The sequence below is a fragment of the Crotalus tigris genome, unplaced genomic scaffold, assembly GCF_016545835.1.
Source record: "Crotalus tigris isolate CLP2741 ecotype Arizona unplaced genomic scaffold, ASM1654583v1 scf7180000020608.1315917, whole genome shotgun sequence".
Classification (NCBI taxonomy): Eukaryota; Metazoa; Chordata; class Lepidosauria; order Squamata; family Viperidae; genus Crotalus; species Crotalus tigris.
The window spans coordinates 397112-417854 of record NW_024098104.1 but is presented as its reverse complement, the minus strand read 5'-3'; the positions used below and the strand labels follow the sequence as shown (position 1 = coordinate 417854).

Here is a 20743-nt window from a genome sequence, read left to right as displayed (position 1 = left end):
AAGGGTGCCAGCCTCCCTCCCTCCACACATATCCATGGAGTTACTTTGACAGGCATTTCTTCCTGGGACCCCTCTTTGGCCAAACAAAATTGTGTACTGTAGGAAGCCAGAAGGCCCATGTCTCCTTGTGTAATTACACTCTTTGTAAGAATGGAAGAAAAGCCCTATTATATCCAAGTCTTGAGTTTCACGGCTCCTTGGTGCTTTCTGAGTTTGATTGTTTTCTTGCAAATGTTTCATTATCCAAACTAGGTAATATCATTAGTGCTAGTCAGTGCTATGATGTTACCTGGTTTGGGTAATAAAAGATCTACAAGAAAACAACCAAGCTCAGAGAACGCCAAGGACCTTACAGTCCTCCTCCGCCTCCTCCTCCTCCTCCTCCCTGCAAACCCCACTCGCTTCTAGCATTGATGACATTACCTAGTTGGGCCGTGAAACATCTGCAAAAAAACAACCAAGTTCAGAGAGTATCCAAGGAACCCTCATTAACACCCTGAGCTACAAAAATTCTTGAGTTGGTCTGAAGTTTGCAAACTCAGGACTTGGATACAATCGTGTTCTTCTTACGTTCTTAAAGGGAGTGTCTGTTTTCCCAAGCAAGAAGATAAAACTAATATCAACTGAAAAAAGTAGAGAAACCCTAAACCTTCTAGAGTTGATCCAACCAGAAGCAACCAGGTGGGAGCATTAGGATCAGACAGACTTGGCTGCATTCCTTGGCTCTTCTCCAAAGCCTGCTGCAGATACAGATCTGAGTATCCTCCAACTTTGGCTACCCCACTGCCTTCCTTCTCTCCCTCCCACCGCAGCCTGCCGCCTCTTGCTGTGCAGCTTCCTTGACTCTGATGAGCACTAGGTGAGCCTGTCATTGTTTCTGTCCCCAGGGACACCACAATCACTCCCAGGGTGTTCCTCTTACCACATCCACGGCCATCTTTATTGCCTCCTGCAGTCCATAGAGTTTCCCTGCCACGAGGTACACCCCAGCTGTCCATATAGCACAGGCTTCATGAACCCAGTGCTCCTGCGTCTCTCCAGCAGGGTCTGGCAGTGGCGAATCAGCTTTGCCGCATTCGTGCCTCCGAAGCTTCTCAACTGCTGCTACTGTCACCCCTGCCGTAGCCTCCTCTCCCTCTGTCCTCTCATCGCAACAATAACAGCTTTGCAGTTTCCTAAACAGTCCCCTTGAACTCGAACGGAGAGCACTCTGTCTTGCTGAGTCAGCACCATTGTCCAACCTTGGTGGCTTTCCCCCCAGAGAACCGGTTGCCCAATTATTATCTGTTGCTTTGAGCAGTCTTTCTGCCAACGAGGACGAGGGAGGTCCTTCTCCCAGCCCCTCTACTTTGACCTTCTCTTTCAGCCTCGATTTCTTCTTCGGCAGGCAGTCCTCGGGGTAGTATGGCCCACAGAGGTCCCCCTGGTCTTTGTAATTGGCCGGTTGACGGCACAAGCAGCAGACCAAGCAGGCAGTATTGAGGGCCTTGGAGACCACCGGCCCAAGGTGCATCATGGACGACAGAGGTAGGATGGCTGGAGGCCGCAGACAAGCGGTCCCAAAAAGCCCAGCTTGGGCAGACAAAGAAGAAAACAAAGAAGTGTGCTGCTGCTGCTGCTCATTGTGGAGTTTCGCCTCTTCAGCTGGGCAGTTGACGACCGTGCAGGTGGTGATGTATTCATCCCACTTCTCCATCCGGATGTATGGTGAGAAGGGTGGTGCCCGGCTGTCCGCCCTCAGCCGCTTACAGGAGACATACTTGAGCCGGATCTCGGGCTCCGTGGGGCTCAGCAGAGGTGCCTGCTGTTGGTGCCGTCGCCTGGTCTTGTTTTTGCACCGCGAGGGTACACTTTGGACCTTCCGGCGCTTGTGATGCTTCCTTTGTCTCTTGGTGTAGCCGTTGTAGTTGGCATGGTGGGCTCGCTGCTTCTGGGCCCGCGTCTGGGCCTCGGGGGACCTCCCTTCCACACTCTCGGTGCTCCCCAAGCCTTTGTCTTCGCCTTTGGGCTTTTTCCCTTCCCTTTGTCCCTCATCGCCTTTCCCAGCCGCCGTGGCCACCGCCACCACCCCAGGTTTCTCTTGGGTTGCAAGGAACAAAGCCGGGCTCAGGTGAGGACACTTCTCCAAGCTATTTTTGGCCACGTGGAAGGAGGCAGCTTTCCCCTTTCTGTTCCTCTTCTTAGGCAGCAGGCAGACGGTGCTTGCAGCCATGCTGTCCCCGCTGAGCTGCAATGTCTCGGGAGATGAATAGGCCTCACCCTTGAAGCAGTTGGAGGACAGTTTCTTACTGTTCATTAGTTTTCCTCTGAAGGATCTGTTGTTTGGGTTTCTGCATAATTGCTCGGCTGCTGGAGCGGCGGGAGCCTTTTGTGATAAAGCCTGGTTTAATGGCCGAGCTTCCCCCATGGCTGGGGTTCCACTGGTAATCTTTGAGGCCTGTTCCCGCTCTGGAAGGGAAGGGCTGAGAGGATTGCTGTGGGCGGTGGTAGCAGCAGTGACCGCGGGAACCACGGTGGGGATGGCAGTGGCCACCGTTCTGCAGGCAAACTTTTTCAGGTTGGGAGAGGTGATCTTCTGCACAATCGCTTCCAGCTTCAAGCCCCGTCCTTTCCTCGGGGGCAGAACTTTGGTCTTCATCGCACCCTGGAAGGAAGCCCGGGAGGTGATTTTGATGCAGACCCCTGGGTTTTCTTTTGCCTGGGGGGACTTGAGCATCACTTCACAGGAGTTCTTGGGAGATGGTTTCACACTGGTTCGCCTGGAGGACGGCATCCTCTTAAAAAGGCCAGAAGACATGTCTGGCGTCTCTTCCTTCCCACTGCTGCTGCTGTGATTGTTACTTCGTAGGATCAGGTTCCGTTTCTTAGCAGGAATCGGGGGCAGGAAAACAGACTTTCTTTTCAGGGCATGGAGTGGCCTCTCAGATATTTTGCCGGCCATTTCTGGCCTGGCTTTCATTTGTTTGCCCAGCTTGGTCTCCTTCTCAGAACTGATCTTGAAGGATCCCGGCAGGTGGTTGTTGGGGAACACCTTCCTGGGCAGTTTGGCATTTTTGAAGTCTACTTCCACCATGGTTTTCTCCCTCCTTCGCTTGGTGTAGAAGACCTCCTGAGTCCGGGTCCTGGAACGGAGAATCATGGATTGTTGATCTTTCATCTCGGTTTCTACCATGTCGGCTTCTTTGGCCTTGGTAACAACAGAGTCTTCATTCTGGGTCAAGTTGGAGATCAAGGGAGGAAATGGATTGCAGGACTTTGGCGATGTCTTCCCATTGGCCTTCCTAGCTTTGAAGGCCACTCTCTCTTTCAAAACACACACTGACTTCTTGCCCCCCAACTTCTCATGAGGAGTTGAAGCTTTAGCACCTTCTAGAGGGTCTGGCATTCGTGGTTCAGTCATTGCAGTAAAGGAACGGGTACACATCCTGGCCGGCAAGCCTTCTGTGGGGAACCTGGGAGTCTGGCCATGGGTGTTCTTACTGGGCATTTCAATCAGACTGTTGGAAGCTGGGCATGTATTGGCCACCAGGCCAGCTGCTTGAATGCCTAAACTTGGATTTGACATGGACTGAATAGGCTCTTCTCCACCCGACAGTCTACACTGTAGCTTTTTATTCCGAAGACTTTTACCTCTGGAGGTGGGTTCTGATGTTATGGTCAGCTTATCTGGTAGGACTTGTTTCTTCAACAGCAAGGTAGTTGACATCTCAGTCTTATCTTGAGGGGCATTTTCACCAGCTGCTGACTCTTCCTTGGGCTTCAAGGGGTGCAGAGAAGTTTCAAACCAGCTTTTCACTTTCGTGTCTGTGCCAACTGCTGGTCCTAAAAGGAGAACAGATGGATCGGACAAGTGAGAAGGAGGAGCAGTGTTCTCTTTCTCAACCGTGTTGGTGGCTTCTTCTGCTGATCCTGGAGTGTCTTGGAAAGAAAGAACTCGGGCATTTCCTGCAGGCTTAGGAGTGAAGGCATCGTAAGGCAAAGTCTTTTGCTCAGAGCCAGCTAATTCACACAAAGAGGAATACTCTTCGGGTTCCAAATCAGATTCTTTCAGGTCTGGAGAAGACATCATGGGGAGTTCGCTGAAGTCTTCTCCTGAACAGGAGTTCCTGGCAGTGTCCTCCAGCCATCGTTCACTCTCTGTCCTTGTGGCCTCATCATAATTTAAGCCCTCCCCTTTGCTGGCCTGCTGCTGTTGACTGAATCCTGCGATCCTTTCACCTTCAGCTGAACCTTCAGGACCACAGAGACTCAAGCAGGAGGCATTTTTTTTCTCCTCAGAAGGTTCGCTCAGTTTGCCAGAGAATAAGCTCTTGGGAAGTTCTGAAGATTGGAGGCTCGACCCGAGCTCTTTCCAAGTGTCACTGAGGTTCTCATCTGGCCACTCAAAGTTCTCCATGGCATTTTCAGAACTCACTGAATTGGCAGGGGCATTGGAATAGCAGCTGAAGCTTCTGGGGGTCTCAGAACTGGATGTGGCCACCGAGATGTTTGGCTTGGCACTGTAGCCCACAGAGCTGGTGGTTTTTAGGGAATTCTTCGTCTCGGTTGTGGTGAAGGAAACCTGGGAGTTGTCATAAACCTCCTCAGTGAAATTCTTCCCATTATTACGTCCCAGTCCTTTGTCTATCTTCAAGGGTTCAGCAAGAGCGTTGGAGTCCCCCTGGTTGGACCAGGGACTTTTGACCACAGAATCAAGGCAAGTCCTGTGATTCTCTAAGTGGAAGGGAGATTTGTCTGGGTCTTTGTTTGGAGCAGGAGAATTGGCCCAGCCTTTGTCTGCTTTCTCGTTGATAGCATCCTGCAGACCAATAATTTCAGATGCCAGCTCCTCTTGAGAAAGGGCGCTGAGGAGCAGCCGGGGGCAATCTCTTTCACCGGCAACAAACTTTGTAAAGCTCTCCAATGGCAGGCTGGCATGAATGCTTTGGAAGGAATCATCGGACTTGGTCGACATGTCATCTGGAGAAGTCACTGAGCAGGTGGACACAGATTCGGGCTTGGGTTTGGAATTGCTATTGACCCGAGCTGGGCTACGGCTTTGACTGCAGTACAGGAAGCCCCTCTCCAGCTGGTCTTCGGAGCCACTTAGGTAATCGGTGTCTTGGGTTTCAGCATGGACTGACTGGGGGGTGCTGAGTGGGTCCGAGTGTGGAGTCCCCGCTTGCTCTGCAGAATAATTGTTACCCTCAGGGCTGCAGTGCTGTCCCTTGAGTTGCTCTGGAGTCCTCGGTGAATTTTTGATCCCCTTCTTCTGCGGCATCCCCGTGGACTTGGAAAGGAGAAGCTGCTGGACAGTGTTGGAGATGTTTTCCACTTGAGAGGTAAGGGCTGTGAGGCTTTGAAGACTCAGATCCGATAAGAGGTTCTCGGGGATCTTCTCCTTGGACAAGTTCTTGCAATTGGCAGGTGGCTGGGCGTCGGAGCTTGCCCCATCGGTCGGCGACGGGTTCAGCAAAGGCATGAAGTGGCTATGGTCAGCAAGGCTGGCTGGAAATGTCCCAGCAGTCAGCGACTGCTGGCTATATTGGAAGTTCTCTAAGTTAGGCATCAAGGGAGAAGGCGTTGAACTGTAGGACGGGGATCTCCCAACAGAACGAGCTGGAGAGTGACTTGAGCTAGGGCTAAATGTTTGGTAATACTGGTCCGGTGTCCTCACTGGAGCATCAGCTTGGCAGTAACTCTGTCCTGGCTGGTTATAATGTTGGTATTTTGCTAGGTTTTGATAGTGCAAGGCCTCCTGAGCATGGTGTCGACCTTGCAGAGAGGGTGGAGGTGGAGGTGGCGGTGGCTGTTGCGGCTGTTGCTCATAGCTGATTCGGTTGGGCTGATAGCTGTGTAAACCCTGGACCCGTTGTGCAGCGGGCAAGTTAGCGGCACTGCCCAGACCCCTTTCATGTGTGGGTGGGGCAGGAGGAGGGTTGCAACTTTTGTAGGAATGAGCTGTCTGGCCCCCGCTCTGGACTGATGTGTAGGTGGAGGAAGCCGGAAAGGACTGGGAATGCTGTGGAAAGTGGGACCCCTGTGAGAAGGGTAGCGAGGAGGACACCTCGTTCTGCATCTTCTGCCTGGGGAGCTTGGGGTAGGTCAGGGGAGAGGGCTGAGGTCCCGGCTGCGGCTGGAGATGCAAGGAGTGACTTCGGAAGGGCAGCTGGGGTGTCTGTTCATGGTACTGCCTGCTACTGGATGGGGCCGCCGTCTTTTTCATCAGGTTATCGTCATATTTGGCCACCCCGCCAGGTAAAGGTTGAGGAGGTTGCTGCTGCTGCTGCGGGGACCCCCACCCCTGCAGGCTGTCCTCTCCAGCATAGCGAGAAGGGTAGGGGCTATTCTCTTGGATGGGGTAATTGGGGAAGGAGGACGGCCTGCTGGGCAGCTGCTGGCCGCGTAACGGCTTATTGCTTCCCCGGTGGTACTTCTCCACGGTGCTGTTTTCACCAAAGGCTTGGTACGGCAATGGGGGCAGCTGAGGAGGTGGCTGCTGGGGGCTGTAATACTCTTTTGTCACCAGCCTCTGACGTTCGCAGGCTGGGCTTTGATGCCTGTAATTCTCCAGGCGTGATGAATCTTGCGAAGAAGTCGGCTGGTAGTTCTGCTGGTTGCCATGGAAACCACACCTTTCACGAAAGGACTGCATGGCTGGGCCTTGTTATCTGCGGAGAGAAAAAGCAGAAACTGGAGGATTAAAGTCAACGCATTTTTTTCCTCTTCTCTCTCAGCCCCGCCCAACTTTTCACCTTGAATTGTTGTGGCTTTGTCATTGGTTCTGCTTTGCAAACAAATAAACAAATGCTGGAGTCGAAGGCAGATCTCTCTCTCTCTCCCTCCCTCCCTCCCTCCCTCCCTCCCTCTCTCTGTTTCTCCTCCACTCTGGCTTTGCAAATAGGTACAAAAGAGTCAACAATGCAGTTGTGCAGTGGTTACAATCCATCTCCCTGTACTGACAGACTCACGCTTTCCCTGCCCATGGGAGAACCAGAGAGGAATTTTAGCAAAGGCAGAAGAGGGCATCAGAGCTGTGCGTGCACAGTACGCTAACCACAAAATAAGCCCGGCCCTATTTGTCTCCAGCTCTCAAGCAGGACGTATAGTTTGATTCCAACACTGAACAGCTGCCATTTTGTCCTTATGGATACCAGAATTCACAATATAAGGAAGCCTGGCTGGGAACTTCAATTCCTATGTCATAAATCAATCCTGGCTGAAGACTCTGGTGAAGGAGTCACTCATGGAAGGAGTGAACCCGGTGATGGGGGCTGTTTGGCTAAACTTTCAGGAGGCTTAGCTCCTCCTGAGATTCCAGCCAAAGGATCTCCCCTCCAACAAAATCAGGTTGAAGGGTTATGGACACGTGGAACGGAATTTACCCCATTGTGTGAGCAAAGGCATATTGCTTTGGGATGTTCTCATGAGCTTAAACAAAACCACACAGGCTGAATTAGAAACTCCTTCGAGCTGCAGCAGACAAGTATCACATCAGGCCAAAAGCTGTGGGTGCAAGGAAGGTTTGCAAATGAGAAGCATCGGATGAAGCTGATGCTCCATTTAAAATGGTATCATCTCTTTAGTTATCTCAGCAGCTCACCCCCTATGTTGCAGGTGTGGCTGTCCTTCAAAGAAGCAGGAGCTGAACTGGGTTGGTGCTGCATCATCTTTTTTCTTCCCCGTTCAGCAAATGCTCCAGTGTCTTCTGATTTGGCCTCCCAGCACTGAGCCCTGAAGGCAGCCTTTCAGCCTGGGAAGGAAACATTAAATTTTGCACACCAAAAAAACACAGAAGGTGCAGCTGATTGTTTCCTGCTCTCTCCAGCAAACCTTCACCCTGGCAACTGTGCCGCCTGGACGTCTGGCATTTTGCCCTTCACCTTTGACTCTGTAAAAAGCACTTAGCGGATGAGTCTCTGGGTCCAGCCAGTGCAACAAAAACAACACAGGATCTTGAAGCTGTTTGAAGAGTCCTCAGCACAGCACAGAGCGCAGATGCAGCAATTCCAGAATGCCTGGTTAGTGTCTGTTTCTGTTGTTTGAACAGAAAGATCTTTCCTCGGTGCTGAGATTCCTGGCCTCTGCAATTGATTCTCCCAGGATTTGGAGCACCCCTTGGATATTCTCAAACCCCGTCTCTCCTTGCCCCAACCAGCTATTCCCAACTGACACGCTTTGTAATTGGTGCAGTAGCTCTGGAATCTGGCTGCTCTTTATGAGAGCAATGATATTTTTAAGAAAAGCTCGGTTTTGCAGTTCTGGTTGCATTGGAAACCCCACAGAGCACCTGCTGTTGTATTTTTAGGCACGATGGACGATGATGCACAGAGGATAGTGAGGGAGAATTCTGCAACTCTAAAGAGGGCTTACCTCAGAGCTCCACAAAAGTCTTATGTAAGTTAACTCTGTGTTTCCCTACCAGGATTTCCCTAAACTCCTGGCCACTCTGAAGAAGGCTGAGTTACTTTCTGGAACATTACACACCATTTGATGTCCACAGTTTTCCTGTTAACTTAACCCTGCTTTTCCCCGTGGCCCTTTGAGTATGTTGACCACCATTTCGGTGGATGGTTCCATGTACACTTTTAAGGCACCACAAATGGCCTCCCTCCCTCCTTCCCCTCCTCCCTTCCTTCCCATTAACATTCCCCCACTAGATTCATGAGGATGCAGCCTGCCTTTAAGGGTGGCTGATGATGGACAAACAACCTCAAGGATTTTATTAAGATCTGATGAGAGGCAAATCAGCCTCACATCTTTTTTCTTGACCTGGGTTTTTCTATAGTCCAGAGATGCACCATCTGCACACGCACACACACACACACACACACAGGCACACTACAGCTGACAGTACAACCCAAGCAGCTGCTCACTTGCTTTGCACAGGGCTGCCGCCTGGATACCAGCAAAGTCTGTCCACTGCAAAAGACAGAGGCACCTGCAGGATCACTGCTTTGCGTACACAATTGAGCAAACAGACACAAGCAAATGCTTTCATGGTTTTGTATGCACACAGATCATTAACTGGCAATGCTCTAAAGCAGTTTTCTTCAACCATGGCCACTTGAAAATGGGTGACCGTCCACTCCCAGAATTCCCCAGGGAGAATTCTGGGAGTTGAAGTTCACCCATCTTTAAGTGTCCAAGGTTGAAAAACATTGCTCTAAAGACACGTGCATAGAAATGTTAGCACACCGATACCACTGATCTGCTCACACCAATATGATTTGGACATCATCCTAGACTCTTATCATCAAGAGTCACTTCTTTTCTCTTTCTTTAGAAAAGGCTGGTTTGCTGGTTTGCAAATAAGGGCATAATGTGGCTGTCCACGCAGGTGTCCAACTCGCCCTGTTTTACAAGGAAGCCATCTCCAAACAGCCAGCCGGTAAGACATTAAAATGCAGCCACGATTTTATCTCTGGTAACTTGGCCCACAAATCACTGCAGATGTTCTTCTTTTCTCTGCTTCTTCTGCCGTTCTGCCAATCGGGTCCCAAGCAGGAAAGAAAAAAGAAAAAAATAAGGAACAAAGAGTAGGAAATCAAAGGCAGAGACTGCTGAGACACAGGACCACTCAGCCTCTCCGGAACAAGCACTGATGAAAACAACGCAGCGGCATTTGGATTGACAGACTTAACTCTCTTCTGTTTTGTTATTAAAGACCCAGGCTGGGTTGAGATTTACTTTGCCATTTCTCAGAGGCTGGTTCCCCCCCCCCCTGCCATTTCCCCCTTGCTGTTCTCAGGGTCTGGAGAATGTATTTCTGATTTCCCTGGGTAGGGTTTTGGCCCTTCTCTTTTATAGAGAGAAGGCACAGTTCTGGGGGGCCCTTGGTGAATGTAGAAAGATTTAAGCCGAAATGGAACAGGGTCCATTTTGGGGCTGAATGGAAGCACACCTCTGGATTTACACCAAATCCTTGATGTGTCTTCCGGGATGCCAGCCAATTGTTCAAGGACCAGCCTTCCATTGATGAACTAAAGCAGGTAGTTCCTAATGTTCCTACAGCTGTGTTCCTATCACACCCTGGGTGACTGAACTCATCTATTTTCTGGGGTTGCTCAAGCCACAGAATCATAAACTAATCCCAAACTTCACTCACACACAAGCATAGACACATAGTCAGAGCTAAAGTCAGGTTTAATAAGCTGTGCCTACACTGGATTTGATATGTTCAGTGAACCTGGCCCTCTTCATCTAAGCTCGTTTGCTTGGTTCATAAAAAAGATATTGGGATGGTATTCTGTGACCCCAAAATCTAACCATGACATTAAATTATCTTTAAATCAGGCACCAAAGACTGCAGGGTGGATCCAGGGGTGCACAAAAGAGCTGTGGAGATGGAGAGATCAAAGCCTCAGGAGATCAGCGGCCAGTCTACCAGGGACAGCCTCTACCATTTGGAGTTGAGAAGTCAGAAGGTCCTACAGGAGCACAGAAGGAACTCTCTGGTTCTGATGCTTCTTGAACTGCAAGGAGATCCAATCAGTCCATCCTAAAGGAAATCAACCCTGCTCTTTGGAAGGACAGATGCTGAAGCTAAAGCTCAAATACGTTGGCCACCATGTGAGAAGAGAGGACTCCTTGGAGAAAAAAACTGATGTTGGAAAGATGGGAGGCAAAAGAAGAAGGGGACAGCAGAGGATGAAATGGTAAGATAGAGATATTAATGTAGTGAACATGAATTTGAGCAAACTCCAGGAGACAGGGGGAGGCTGGGGGACCTGGTGTGTTGTGGTCCATAGGGTTGCAAAAACATGACCACTAAACAACAAAAGCATTGGGTCTTCTGGGATGGGACCTGGCAGCTCCAGAGCTGAGAAGAGAAGGGCCTTGCTATGTCTGGAGTGGCTCAAAATGCAGAGCAGACATTCCATCTTCCTGTGACTTGTCCAGAGATAACCGCAGCCCCATGGTGGCGCCTCCATAGCAGCCGGCCTTGGTCGCCTGTTGTTGCCATAGAGATGGCCTCTGGGCACGCATGGCCCCCTCCTCTCTTTCTCTCTTTGTACATCTGGACAATGCCCTTCCAACTTCCACTAGTTTGCAGATTTGTTCACTAAGGTGAGGCATCTTTAGGAGAAAACGAAGGTTCCCATGCGTTTTCATTCAGTCTTCCATGGCATGGAACAAATTGTGAACCTTCCTTCCTTCCTTCCTTCCTTCCTTCCTTCCTTCCTTCCTTCCTTCCTTCCTTCCTTCCTTCCAGAGCGTGTCCTCTCTTTGTGTATCAAGCACCAGCATCACAGGAGGAGTCATTTGGAGGACAGACTAGATAACACTGATCAGAGTTAATTATGATAACTTGGGAAGGGTGACAAGTTTGGAGTTCAATGCCCTGCAAGAATCCAGGAAATAGGTAACTTCGTGTAGGTGGTTAAAGGTATTGAGGGAATACAGTTATTTTCCACTCCTGGAAAAAGTAGCGAGCCAAAGTCCCCACTTCCATGCAAGAGAAAACAAGGCTCCCTAGAAGCGAAAGGCACACTTGGTTAAGGAATCAGCCATCCCAGACTGAATGCCAGCCCCCCTCCTCTTCTGCACCTCCAGTTCATATGGAAAAATGAAAGCATACAATTAGGTTCAATGCTTCAATAACCCGAAGTATTTGGCTACTGAGTGGGCCTATGTCTCTGGAGCTAGTGCTAGAAAAACAATTTGGGGGTTCCACGAGCTGGGGGGTGGCATAAGCACAAATCACAAATGAAATCCAGACATACTGTGAGAAAGGAGATTCATTTTATTCCCCAGAACAAATAAATTTATTTTGGGGGCAGTTACCAAGGAATGGGCTCCAAAGACTTAATTTTATAGAGGGAGGGACAGTTTGGGATACTTCTGATTCGGGCTTTGATCCTGAGGTGCATGTGAAATCCAGAAAGGAAGATTGTCCTCGGGTAGGTAGATCCCACCTCTGGCCTCTCCCGTTATCCTGGGGGGATTCCTGCTCATTGATGGCGTCAATGAGTTGCTAGGATTGTTCGTTTATTCTGAGGCTGGTTGGCAGTTAAAGGTTCAGAGGGTGTTAAGGGGGGGGCAGAAGGGAGGCCTTTTAACCCCCCCCCCTTTGTGCAGTCGCAATCCTTCCAAACTCCAGTTCGGAGAAGTTGATCTCTGCTGTTTTGTGCTGGCTCGTCTTCCATTGACTCTGATCTTCCCTGCTCATAATTAGCCAGACATTTTCTAGCCTATCTCGTTCAGAATGGAAATGAGTATCTCTCCTCCTGGAGGGAGCCTGAAGATGGACAGACTGGATCAATAGCTGGGGGAAGAGAGACAAAAGAAGGAGGGGGGAGCTGCATGGGCTGGTGATGGCTGCAAATCCACCCAACCGCAGAAGTGGCTGAGAAGCATTCCTGGGCTTGGCTGGAGAACTCGTTCAAACAGCGACAGCTTCGGGAAGAAGGAAGCTTTTCTGAAAAGTTGACACTCCTGAGGTACTGTAGATCCCAGTAATTGGCAGAATGCCCTTTAGGATTCAAAGCCATGTTTTCTGTTCGGAAAAGCAGCCAAATCCAAATGCTGCAGCTGTTTCGTTGCTTGGAAGAAGAAGAAAAAAACTGAAAAGAGAAGGCAAAGGCAGCTAAGTCTTCTGCAGCTCCTGTCTGCTTGTTCAGGCACGAAAGCTTAAAAGCAGAAGATTTAAAAAAAAACCAACAACAGCCCTTTAACAAAATGCAGGAAACATATGGGTTAAAAAAAAAATCCTGAGGAAAGAAAAAAAAAGGGGGGGGGGGAATGCCTCCAGCCCTGCATTTTAGCCATTGGGGTGCTGCTGATGGTGAGGAAGCTGGTCCCTCTCAAAGTAAATGAATATGGATGTGATGTTGGAACAAAACTGCAATCCTTCTTAGTAGGAAAACTGCAAGGTTTTCAGAAGTCCGGCTGCTGGGATTGCACAGTTCTGTTGCTCTCTTGTCCAGTAGCAGATCTCTGAATTTCAGATCCAGATGCCATCGGTGTCGTTGCCAAATAGGCCAAGACCTCTCACTTCTCAAAGAAGGGGTTACGTTAATCCAGGAGGAGGTTAAATCCAAAAGCCTTGGACTCAGAATACCCCCCCCCTTGAGCTAGGCCCTGGGAGTGGGGGAAGGTCAAAATGGCTTCCTGCAGAGGTCAAAATCCTCCTCGCTTTTGAGAAAGGGGCAGTGAGCACATCTGGCTGATGACAGGAGGAACCTTTGATGCCACATTCAGGAATAACATTTCACGAACTGAACAGAGGAAATGCAAACAATTTCAAATGCAAATGAGTTTCTTTCCCAGCTGCTTTCCCAGCTAGTTGGAAAGCACAACCCAACACATTTTCCATCCTAGTTATGATGGCCCTGAAAAAGTAACTTAGGGCCAGTCTTTACGATTTGGTGATCAGAATTGGGGTTCTTGGCAACCTGCATGTACTCACGTTGCACCCTCCCTGGGTCACGTGCTCCAGATTGGCGACTGACAATTAAGGTCAATAGGGGTTTGCTTGACAACTGCCTGATTCTCTCAACAACCGTGGCACTAAAGTTCGTAAAATGAGGTGCTTAACAACTGCCCTGTTTAGCAGAGAAAATTCCACCTGCAATTGTGGCCAGTACGTGTCTTCCTGCAACCTCTCTGCTTCCCACTTCCTTTTGTGCTCAGATCTTAGCATGGCTTCTTTTTCAGGGAAGGGGGATTTTGAATTCCAGACCCTGGATGTCCTGCAACTTGGCTCCTTGCGAGCCAGACTGCAATCTCTCTGCCTACCTTTAAGTTTCATCGTTTCCTCCTCTTCCCCAACCATTGCACTCCATTAACTCTCAATGCTCATTGGGTGGGGAGGCTTTCCTTGCTCCTTTGTCGAGCTGATGGAAGGAGCCAAGGGGCAAGATTTGCTTTATGAATGCTGTGTGTGTGCGTGCAAGACACACAAGCATGCACGGAGAGAGAAAAGACTCCTTGCAAATTGGCAATCTTGCTGTCCTTTTTCCAGCTGCTTCCTGCTCTTGCAGACAGAATTTTAACGGGGTCTTGTAAACTAAAGATAATCTGTTCAATTGTTGCCAAGGATCTGCTTGCTCTTGGATGGTTACCATAGTCCACTCTTCTCTCTCTCTCTGCCACTCTGGGGTGCCAGGACTCCCTTCCAGAGCGATGCAGCACTCTCACTATCCACAGGAACTCCGTTATGCCAGCTGCAAGCCTTCGCAGTGGCATCTGTTCCTTGCCAAGCCTCCTGGCTCTGCCCCCTCCCTGTAACCCCAACCAGGTTGTTGCTGCCTTCCCAAGTACCTCAGCCTGTTTGCACAAAGGCTGGGGATTATGGAGGTGGAGGTAGGACACAGTCAGAGGGCACTGTGCGAGGGAAGGACATGGGAAAAAAAGAAGCCGAGAACAATCAAATTGGAGGCAAGATGGGGGAAGGATCAATGCCTACAGCCAGAGGTCCTTCCTCTCTTTTATACAAATGGTTATTTCTTCCCTTCTTCTCTCCTTTATATGATTTTTCTCTCTTGTGGGCACACATGCATTTAATCCTCTTTAAGGCACGCATTTTACCCCTTTCTTCCTTCTCGTATGATGGTCCATCTCTCCATCTATCTACCTTCTCAGCCCTGCCCCTCTGCTTTGTGGGTTCATCTGGGCAGGAGGAAATCTAAGTCTATGCAACCCCCCCCTTCATTCCATACTTAAAAAGGACCTTTGGGGGAAAACGTGGATGTACGCCTACATATGTCTGTGTGCATGTTTTAAAGATGAGTAGACCCCACTGAGCTTGGAAGGTTCAACTGGAGATCTACCTCACTGGCCTAGGAGAAAATCTGGAATTTCTCCCCTAGGCTGCTAAGAGGAGGAAGAAGAGTCATCTTAGGGGCTGGGACAATTACAGCTTCCATCTGCCACTGCCAGGACCACCAAGACGCAGGGGTGGTAGGAGCTGTCTTTTGACAACTCTCGAATGACTGCCATGTTTCCATATCTGCAAGACAAATCCAAACAGACCAAGCGCTTTTTGCTTTCTCACTTAAGAATGTGTAGTATGTTGCCTGTTTCAGGGGAAGCACACACATGTGGCTCAGCTCTGAAAAATAAACCCCCTTGATGATGTACAGATGTGAGCTCACCCCTATAGGAGGACAGGAAGAAACGGAGGACGGAGACCTCGCCACCTCTAATGCCCCAGCCAGATTTCACACTCATGCTTAAGCCTAAATTAGATTCCAAGCCGGACTGGGAGGGAGGGGGGAACGATGCAAAAATGCGGCAGGAGCTGCTCATGGTCTTCATTTCCTGTTTGGACCCCCACCCCATCCCTGAGAATGTGAGCCTGTCAGCATGTCAGCCTTGACGATGCCTAATTGTGAGCTAGTGGGCTTTCTAGCAGCCCTCTCTGGCCGCTTGCCACACCACAAACGGCTTTGTATAATTTTATTATTAAGAGGAGGCACGGCATGGCATGGCAGGGGACATGGTGGGGAGGGGCCCAGAATGGTGAGGATCGGTGGGAAGGAAGCAAAGGGAGGGAGCCAGCAAGAGAAGGCTAAATAATAATAATAATAGAAGAGAAGAGAAAGAGCTGGAGAAGATAACAAAAGGCAAAGACCTGCAAATAGAAATAGAACGACTGCCCCACTTGAACACCATTGGCATTGACAAAATCCAAATTATATCCTGCAATGAAACTTCGAAACCATCGAACATCCACATCTGCCTATCCCAGGCCTTTGGGAAGGACAAAAATGCCCAACCCAGTCTGAACATCTGGCTGACTGTGTAACCAACCATAAAAATAGACATCTTGGGTGCAACCTGAAAATATCTGGAGCATCTCCTTTGCACACTCTCGGCATTGACAAATTCGCCATCAGTCAATTGCAAAAGGCAGCTCCACTCGGAGTGACTTAAATCCCGTGATGAGACCTTTAACCCCATCAAAGAGCAACATCTGCCTCTCCCAGGTCCTTGGGAAGGACTCAATAAGTGAGTCCAGTTTTCCTCGCCCTCTGGCGATGATGATGATGGGAGAGGCGGGAATTCTCTCTTTTCCTGCCTGTTAGCACTCCCCGCCACCTTTCCCCAGCGTGAGGCAGGGCTGCGTTTTCTCCCCAGGGCTGCGTTTTCTCCCCGGCCCGCCTCATCCATCTTCCCCTCGCCCCTGCCGCACGCTCCCTTGGAAACCAGCAGACTGCGGCAGCTGCTCCTTGCACACTTCACTTGACCAGAGATGATGATAAATGGTGCTGGAGCCCGGCCAAAATGGTGCTTGGGAAAGGGGGGCAGGGGATCCCTCTTCCGCCTGGGCTGAAGGTCTCCCGCCAGCCTCTACAGGGGGCTGGGGAGGATTGCTAAAAGGAGACCCTCCCCCACGCCCACCCGTATTCAGACACACCAGGGAAGGAAAGCAACTCAGGAGGACACGTGGGAATTGGGGAAGGATTCCCCAACTGGGTTGTGACAACAGACAAAGATTGTGATTGGCAGCAACCCTGGACCTTCCCCTGATCAAGACCCTGAGCAGGACCCTCTCTTGGATCTCCAAGTGCCCCTTCCTCCACCTCCTCCTGCTGCCACCTCTTTGGGTGCCTCTCCTCCTCCTTAGCTCCCCCAGAATGTCTCTTGCCATTAGCCATGGTTTAAGGATCAATTGCAGCTCCCTCCGTCCCTCCCACTTGGCGGCTGGGCTGTGGGAACAGCTGTCTAGGAAGGCCAAGGGGGAAACCGAGGCCAGGCGGGACTTTTTGGAGGCTCTCTTTAGCAGAAGGGCGCCCGAGAGGTCCAGCTCTGTCCTTCAGCTTGCCAAAATCTCTTTTTCTTGCTTGGTGGGAAGAAAACAGCTCAGAAGGGGGAGGATCAGATGAAAGAAGCATGGGGGTTTCAGCACCCCCTCCACAGCACTTCTGGATCCCCTTGGTGCCTCCTTTCTCTCCTCCCCCCATCCCCTCACCCTCTTTTTATTAAGGGTCAAAGAGGGGACAAAGGTCAGCCCTTTCCCTCTTCCCCAGAGTTGTAATTATCATAGCTCCCAGGAGGGGATTAAAAGGGTGGAGAAGACATTAGTGAAAGTCCAGCTGGCCCTGCTCTCTCTTTCTTCCCATATGTGTCTGTGTGTGTATGGTGTGTTTGTGTGAGAGAGAGCCATTTGGAGAAACACCATTTGCTTGGTGTCACAAATGGTCCTCCTCTCGGTGTGCAATGCAGGGGGAGGCACTCACAGGGCTCAAGCAGAAGTACTATGTTGATGCTACAGTTATTGCCCTGCACATTGAGGATCTCCCTGACCATCTTTTGGGGGGCTTTGTTGATGCAGCCAGGAAGGACCTAAACTTGAAGTCCAGCAGCAGAACCCAGAGAAGGACCTAGTTACATTTAAAAGGTCTCAGATGAGGCCTGGCAGGCTGAAAACATGAAAAGAAGTCAGGCAGTCAAAGCATTTGCTGAATGCTGTTGGCCATACAATTTTTCTAGATCCTTGACCAAACCAGTGCACAACAGCCTCTTGCATTATTACCTCCATCAGTCCCAGATGTACAAAACGCATCTGGAAGACAGCAGTTTGGCAGAGTATATCATTCCAAATGAGGGGAACCATTTTCTATCATCCCTCCCCCTTCCTAGCTTCCCAAGCCATAGAATTTCTATGGAGTCCTTGGTGCTCTCTGAGCTTGGCTGTCTTCTTGCAGACGTTTCATGACTCAGCTAGGTAACCTCATCAGTGCTAGAAGGGAGTGGGGTTTGTGGAGAGGAGGAGAAAGAGAAGGGGACCAGGAAGAGGAGGAGGAGGAAGATGACCGGGGTCCTTTATGGTTTCCCTGCAGACAATTCATGATCCAACTAAATAACATCATCCGTGCGAGAAGGCCTGGGAACATCCCTTAGCTAACCTCCAGCCTTACAAAATGACAACAGTGTTTAGTAAACCCATCCTTCTCATGGAAACACCAGAATGAAATATTTAAGATTCAGACATTTTTTTCCTAAACAAAAGCCCAGGGTCCAGGGCCCCTTTGGAGGACCCATCTCAGGAAGGGTGAAGGAATGAGGTGAGCTTCCTGTCAAAGAGACCTGGGCAGCCTTCAAGGTTGACTTGGCCTCCTTCAGCTATCTTTTCTCCATCTTCCTCCCTTCAAGCCGATGGAGGAAGACAATATAAGAGCCAAGTCAATTTTTTTTTTTTTGCCATAGCTTCCTAATTAAAGAGGTAGAGAAGCTGGCTTGTTTTGTTGGCTAAAAAAATAGAGGTTCTGATGGAATGGTTTCCTCCTCGCCTTTAATCCTTTCTACAGAGGGAAGCTCAGCACAAACGGCTGCCTGTTCTCCCCTTTAGATCTGGAATGCAGAGCTGTCCCTCATTAAGAGAGGGAAGAACTCCTCTGGAGGACCCCCCCTCTTTGCCCTCTTCCATCCCCCTGCCCTTCGCCCTCTCTTATCCCTTCCAGCTTTCAACCAGACAAGGCGTGTTTCCTGCCCGGAGCTGACCTTCCTGTTCAGAGTCAGTCCTACGCATTCCAGCACGGCTGCAGCCGCTCTCCTAAGCAGCTTCCTGCCATCCTAGCCTTCTTCTTGATGTTCTTCCTCCTCTCCAGATGACCCTCCTCTGGGGTTAAGTTCCCATGGACAACCAGCATGGGTTCTTTCTTTCTTTCTTTCTTTCTTTCTTTCTTTCTTTCTTTCTTTCTTTCTTTCTTTCTTTCTTTCTCTCCTTAGGGAAGGGGACAAGTCTCCCATTTCAAGTTTTCCACGCACCGTCAGACCCCTGATTACTTTTTCACTCAAGTTGCTTGGTTCCTTCGCTCGAACCTGGCTGGATTTTCATCACCACACACAAACACCAACCAGGACCCTTCCTTTCCTGCGGAGCCCTATTCTGGGCATGCTGGGATTTATGCCTGTCATTCCCAACAGTGTTATTAATATTACCTAAATAAACTTGGTCTTCGCCCACCTCCCACCCCCGGGCCTCCCCACCATTTGCCCAAGCAGACCACCCAGGAGCACATCCGTAACTCTATCCTCAGACTGTACCCCTGGGAACACCCACTGCCGGCTTAACCCCAACCAACAGCAATAGCAATAGCATTTAGACTTATGTACCCCTTCATAGTGCTTTACCACCCTCTCTAAGGAGTTTACAGAGTCAGCATATTTGCCCCCAACAATCTGGGTCCTCATTTTACCCACCTCGGAAGGATGGAAGGCTAAGTCAACTTTCAGCCAGTCAGGATCGAACTCCTGCCAGTGAGCAGTGAGTTAGCCTGCAGCACTGCATTCTAACCACTGTGCCACCATGGCTCTCATAGGATGGTTGTTCCTGACCTGGAGGGCCCCCCCCCAGGTGTATGGATGTCAGTTCCCAGAATCCTCAGCGATGGCCATGCTGGCTGGGAACTTCTGGGAGTTGCAGTCCACGACTCTTACAGTTGCTAAGGTTGAAAACACTGGATTCATGCAATGAAGTTCATAGCATTTCTCCCTTTGCTTTCCATGATTCCCAAGTTTTACATCTTGGGGGGGGGTCTCTAGGGCCCCCCCAAAGTCTTTCAGAGGTACTTTGCCCAAAATCATCTCTCCAAACAAATGCCTTGCAAACCCAAACTGGACTACTCAGGTTTTGCCATCACTTAGCATCCCACCAGCCAAACAATCAACAAATCTACAAATTATCCAAATCCAGAGTCCCCTCCCCCCAAATGTGTCCACTATTACAAATTTTGGATTTGGTCAAAAGCGATTCTCATCTCCAGAGCTACAGAACGCTCACCACAGAGAGGATATGACAGTTTTCAATGGTATTTCTTTTGGCATTTGCAAAGAATCTGTATTCTCTTCTACCTGTGCGAGGATCCCGTGGGACCCCTCAGTGTGCCAAGAAGCGATACACTTGAAGCACAAGTCACACAACTAAGACCCCTGCCCCTTTCCCGTTTATTCTGCCATTTCTGCCATCGATATATTGTACTGCACACTGCTGGATCCAGCATTCGTTTAAACTCTCGCATTTCCTTCCAAGAGGCATCTGATATATTTTCATGCATTTATCCCATCAGCTTGAAAGAAAAATCAAATTAAAAAGGGGGGGGGGAGTTTGAACTAGCTTGGGGTGGGACACAGAAAGATATCTCAATGACAGCACAGGAACCGGCCAACAGGTTGGAGCATCAACTGCCTCTGGGATCAAGTGTGAAAACAGGTTAACCAGTCCGGGATCTACTAACTAGGCAATCAGCAGATGGGCTAGCCAACCAGCGCTCCTTGCAGCTGGTGGTGGAGAACAATCTCACTATGACTGCTCTGTTTTTCCTTGCTCTAAGACCCTTCCCCAGATAACTTCCCTACTTCCCAGAACTTTACCTGGACCCTCCCTGCCTAACCAGGTGGGCTGTAAATCCATGAAGAGATCCCTGGGCCTGCTCTTTGCCTTTGATTGCTGAATCAAAGCTGCCGGAGAGCTCTGCCTGAATAAGCGGAAGCTGAGCGGAGAGGGTGTGCAAACTCATAGTGGAGATTTTTGCAAAGCACTAAAGAGCCAGCCTATGGCCTCATTCCTTTCTTAAGCTCCTCTCGTGGGGGTGCAGGTTGGGTGTTTTTTCCAGGTGGAAGAGGGAGGGGCTGGCCCTGTTAAACATCTGTGGGCAGAGACAGCCCACCCTGCATTTGGGAGATGGAGCTGCATTCCAGGCCATTTAATCCATTGCAAAGCTCTCTCCCTCCCTCCCTCCCTCCCTCCCTCCCTCCCTCTCTCTCTCTCTCTCTCTCTCTCTCTCTCTCACACACACACACACACACACACACA

The 20743-nt window shown here is 49.9% G+C and overlaps 1 protein-coding gene across 7 annotated transcripts in view; it reads right to left on the bottom strand.

Moving 5' to 3' along the window:
* RAI1 (retinoic acid induced 1) overlaps positions 1–20743 on the bottom strand; it is a 90266-nt gene that overhangs the window by 10079 nt on the left and 59444 nt on the right. For 6 of the 7 annotated variants that reach the window (XM_039367971.1, XM_039367974.1, XM_039367976.1 and 3 more), the window contains one exon: positions 923–6650. In XM_039367971.1, the coding sequence (XP_039223905.1) occupies positions 923–6634 (5712 nt within the window). In that variant the 5' untranslated portion in view covers positions 6635–6650. Of the gene's footprint in view, positions 1–922; positions 6651–7582; positions 8512–20743 lie in introns of those variants that run through there. The other variant, XM_039367973.1, reaches the window with a different exon arrangement.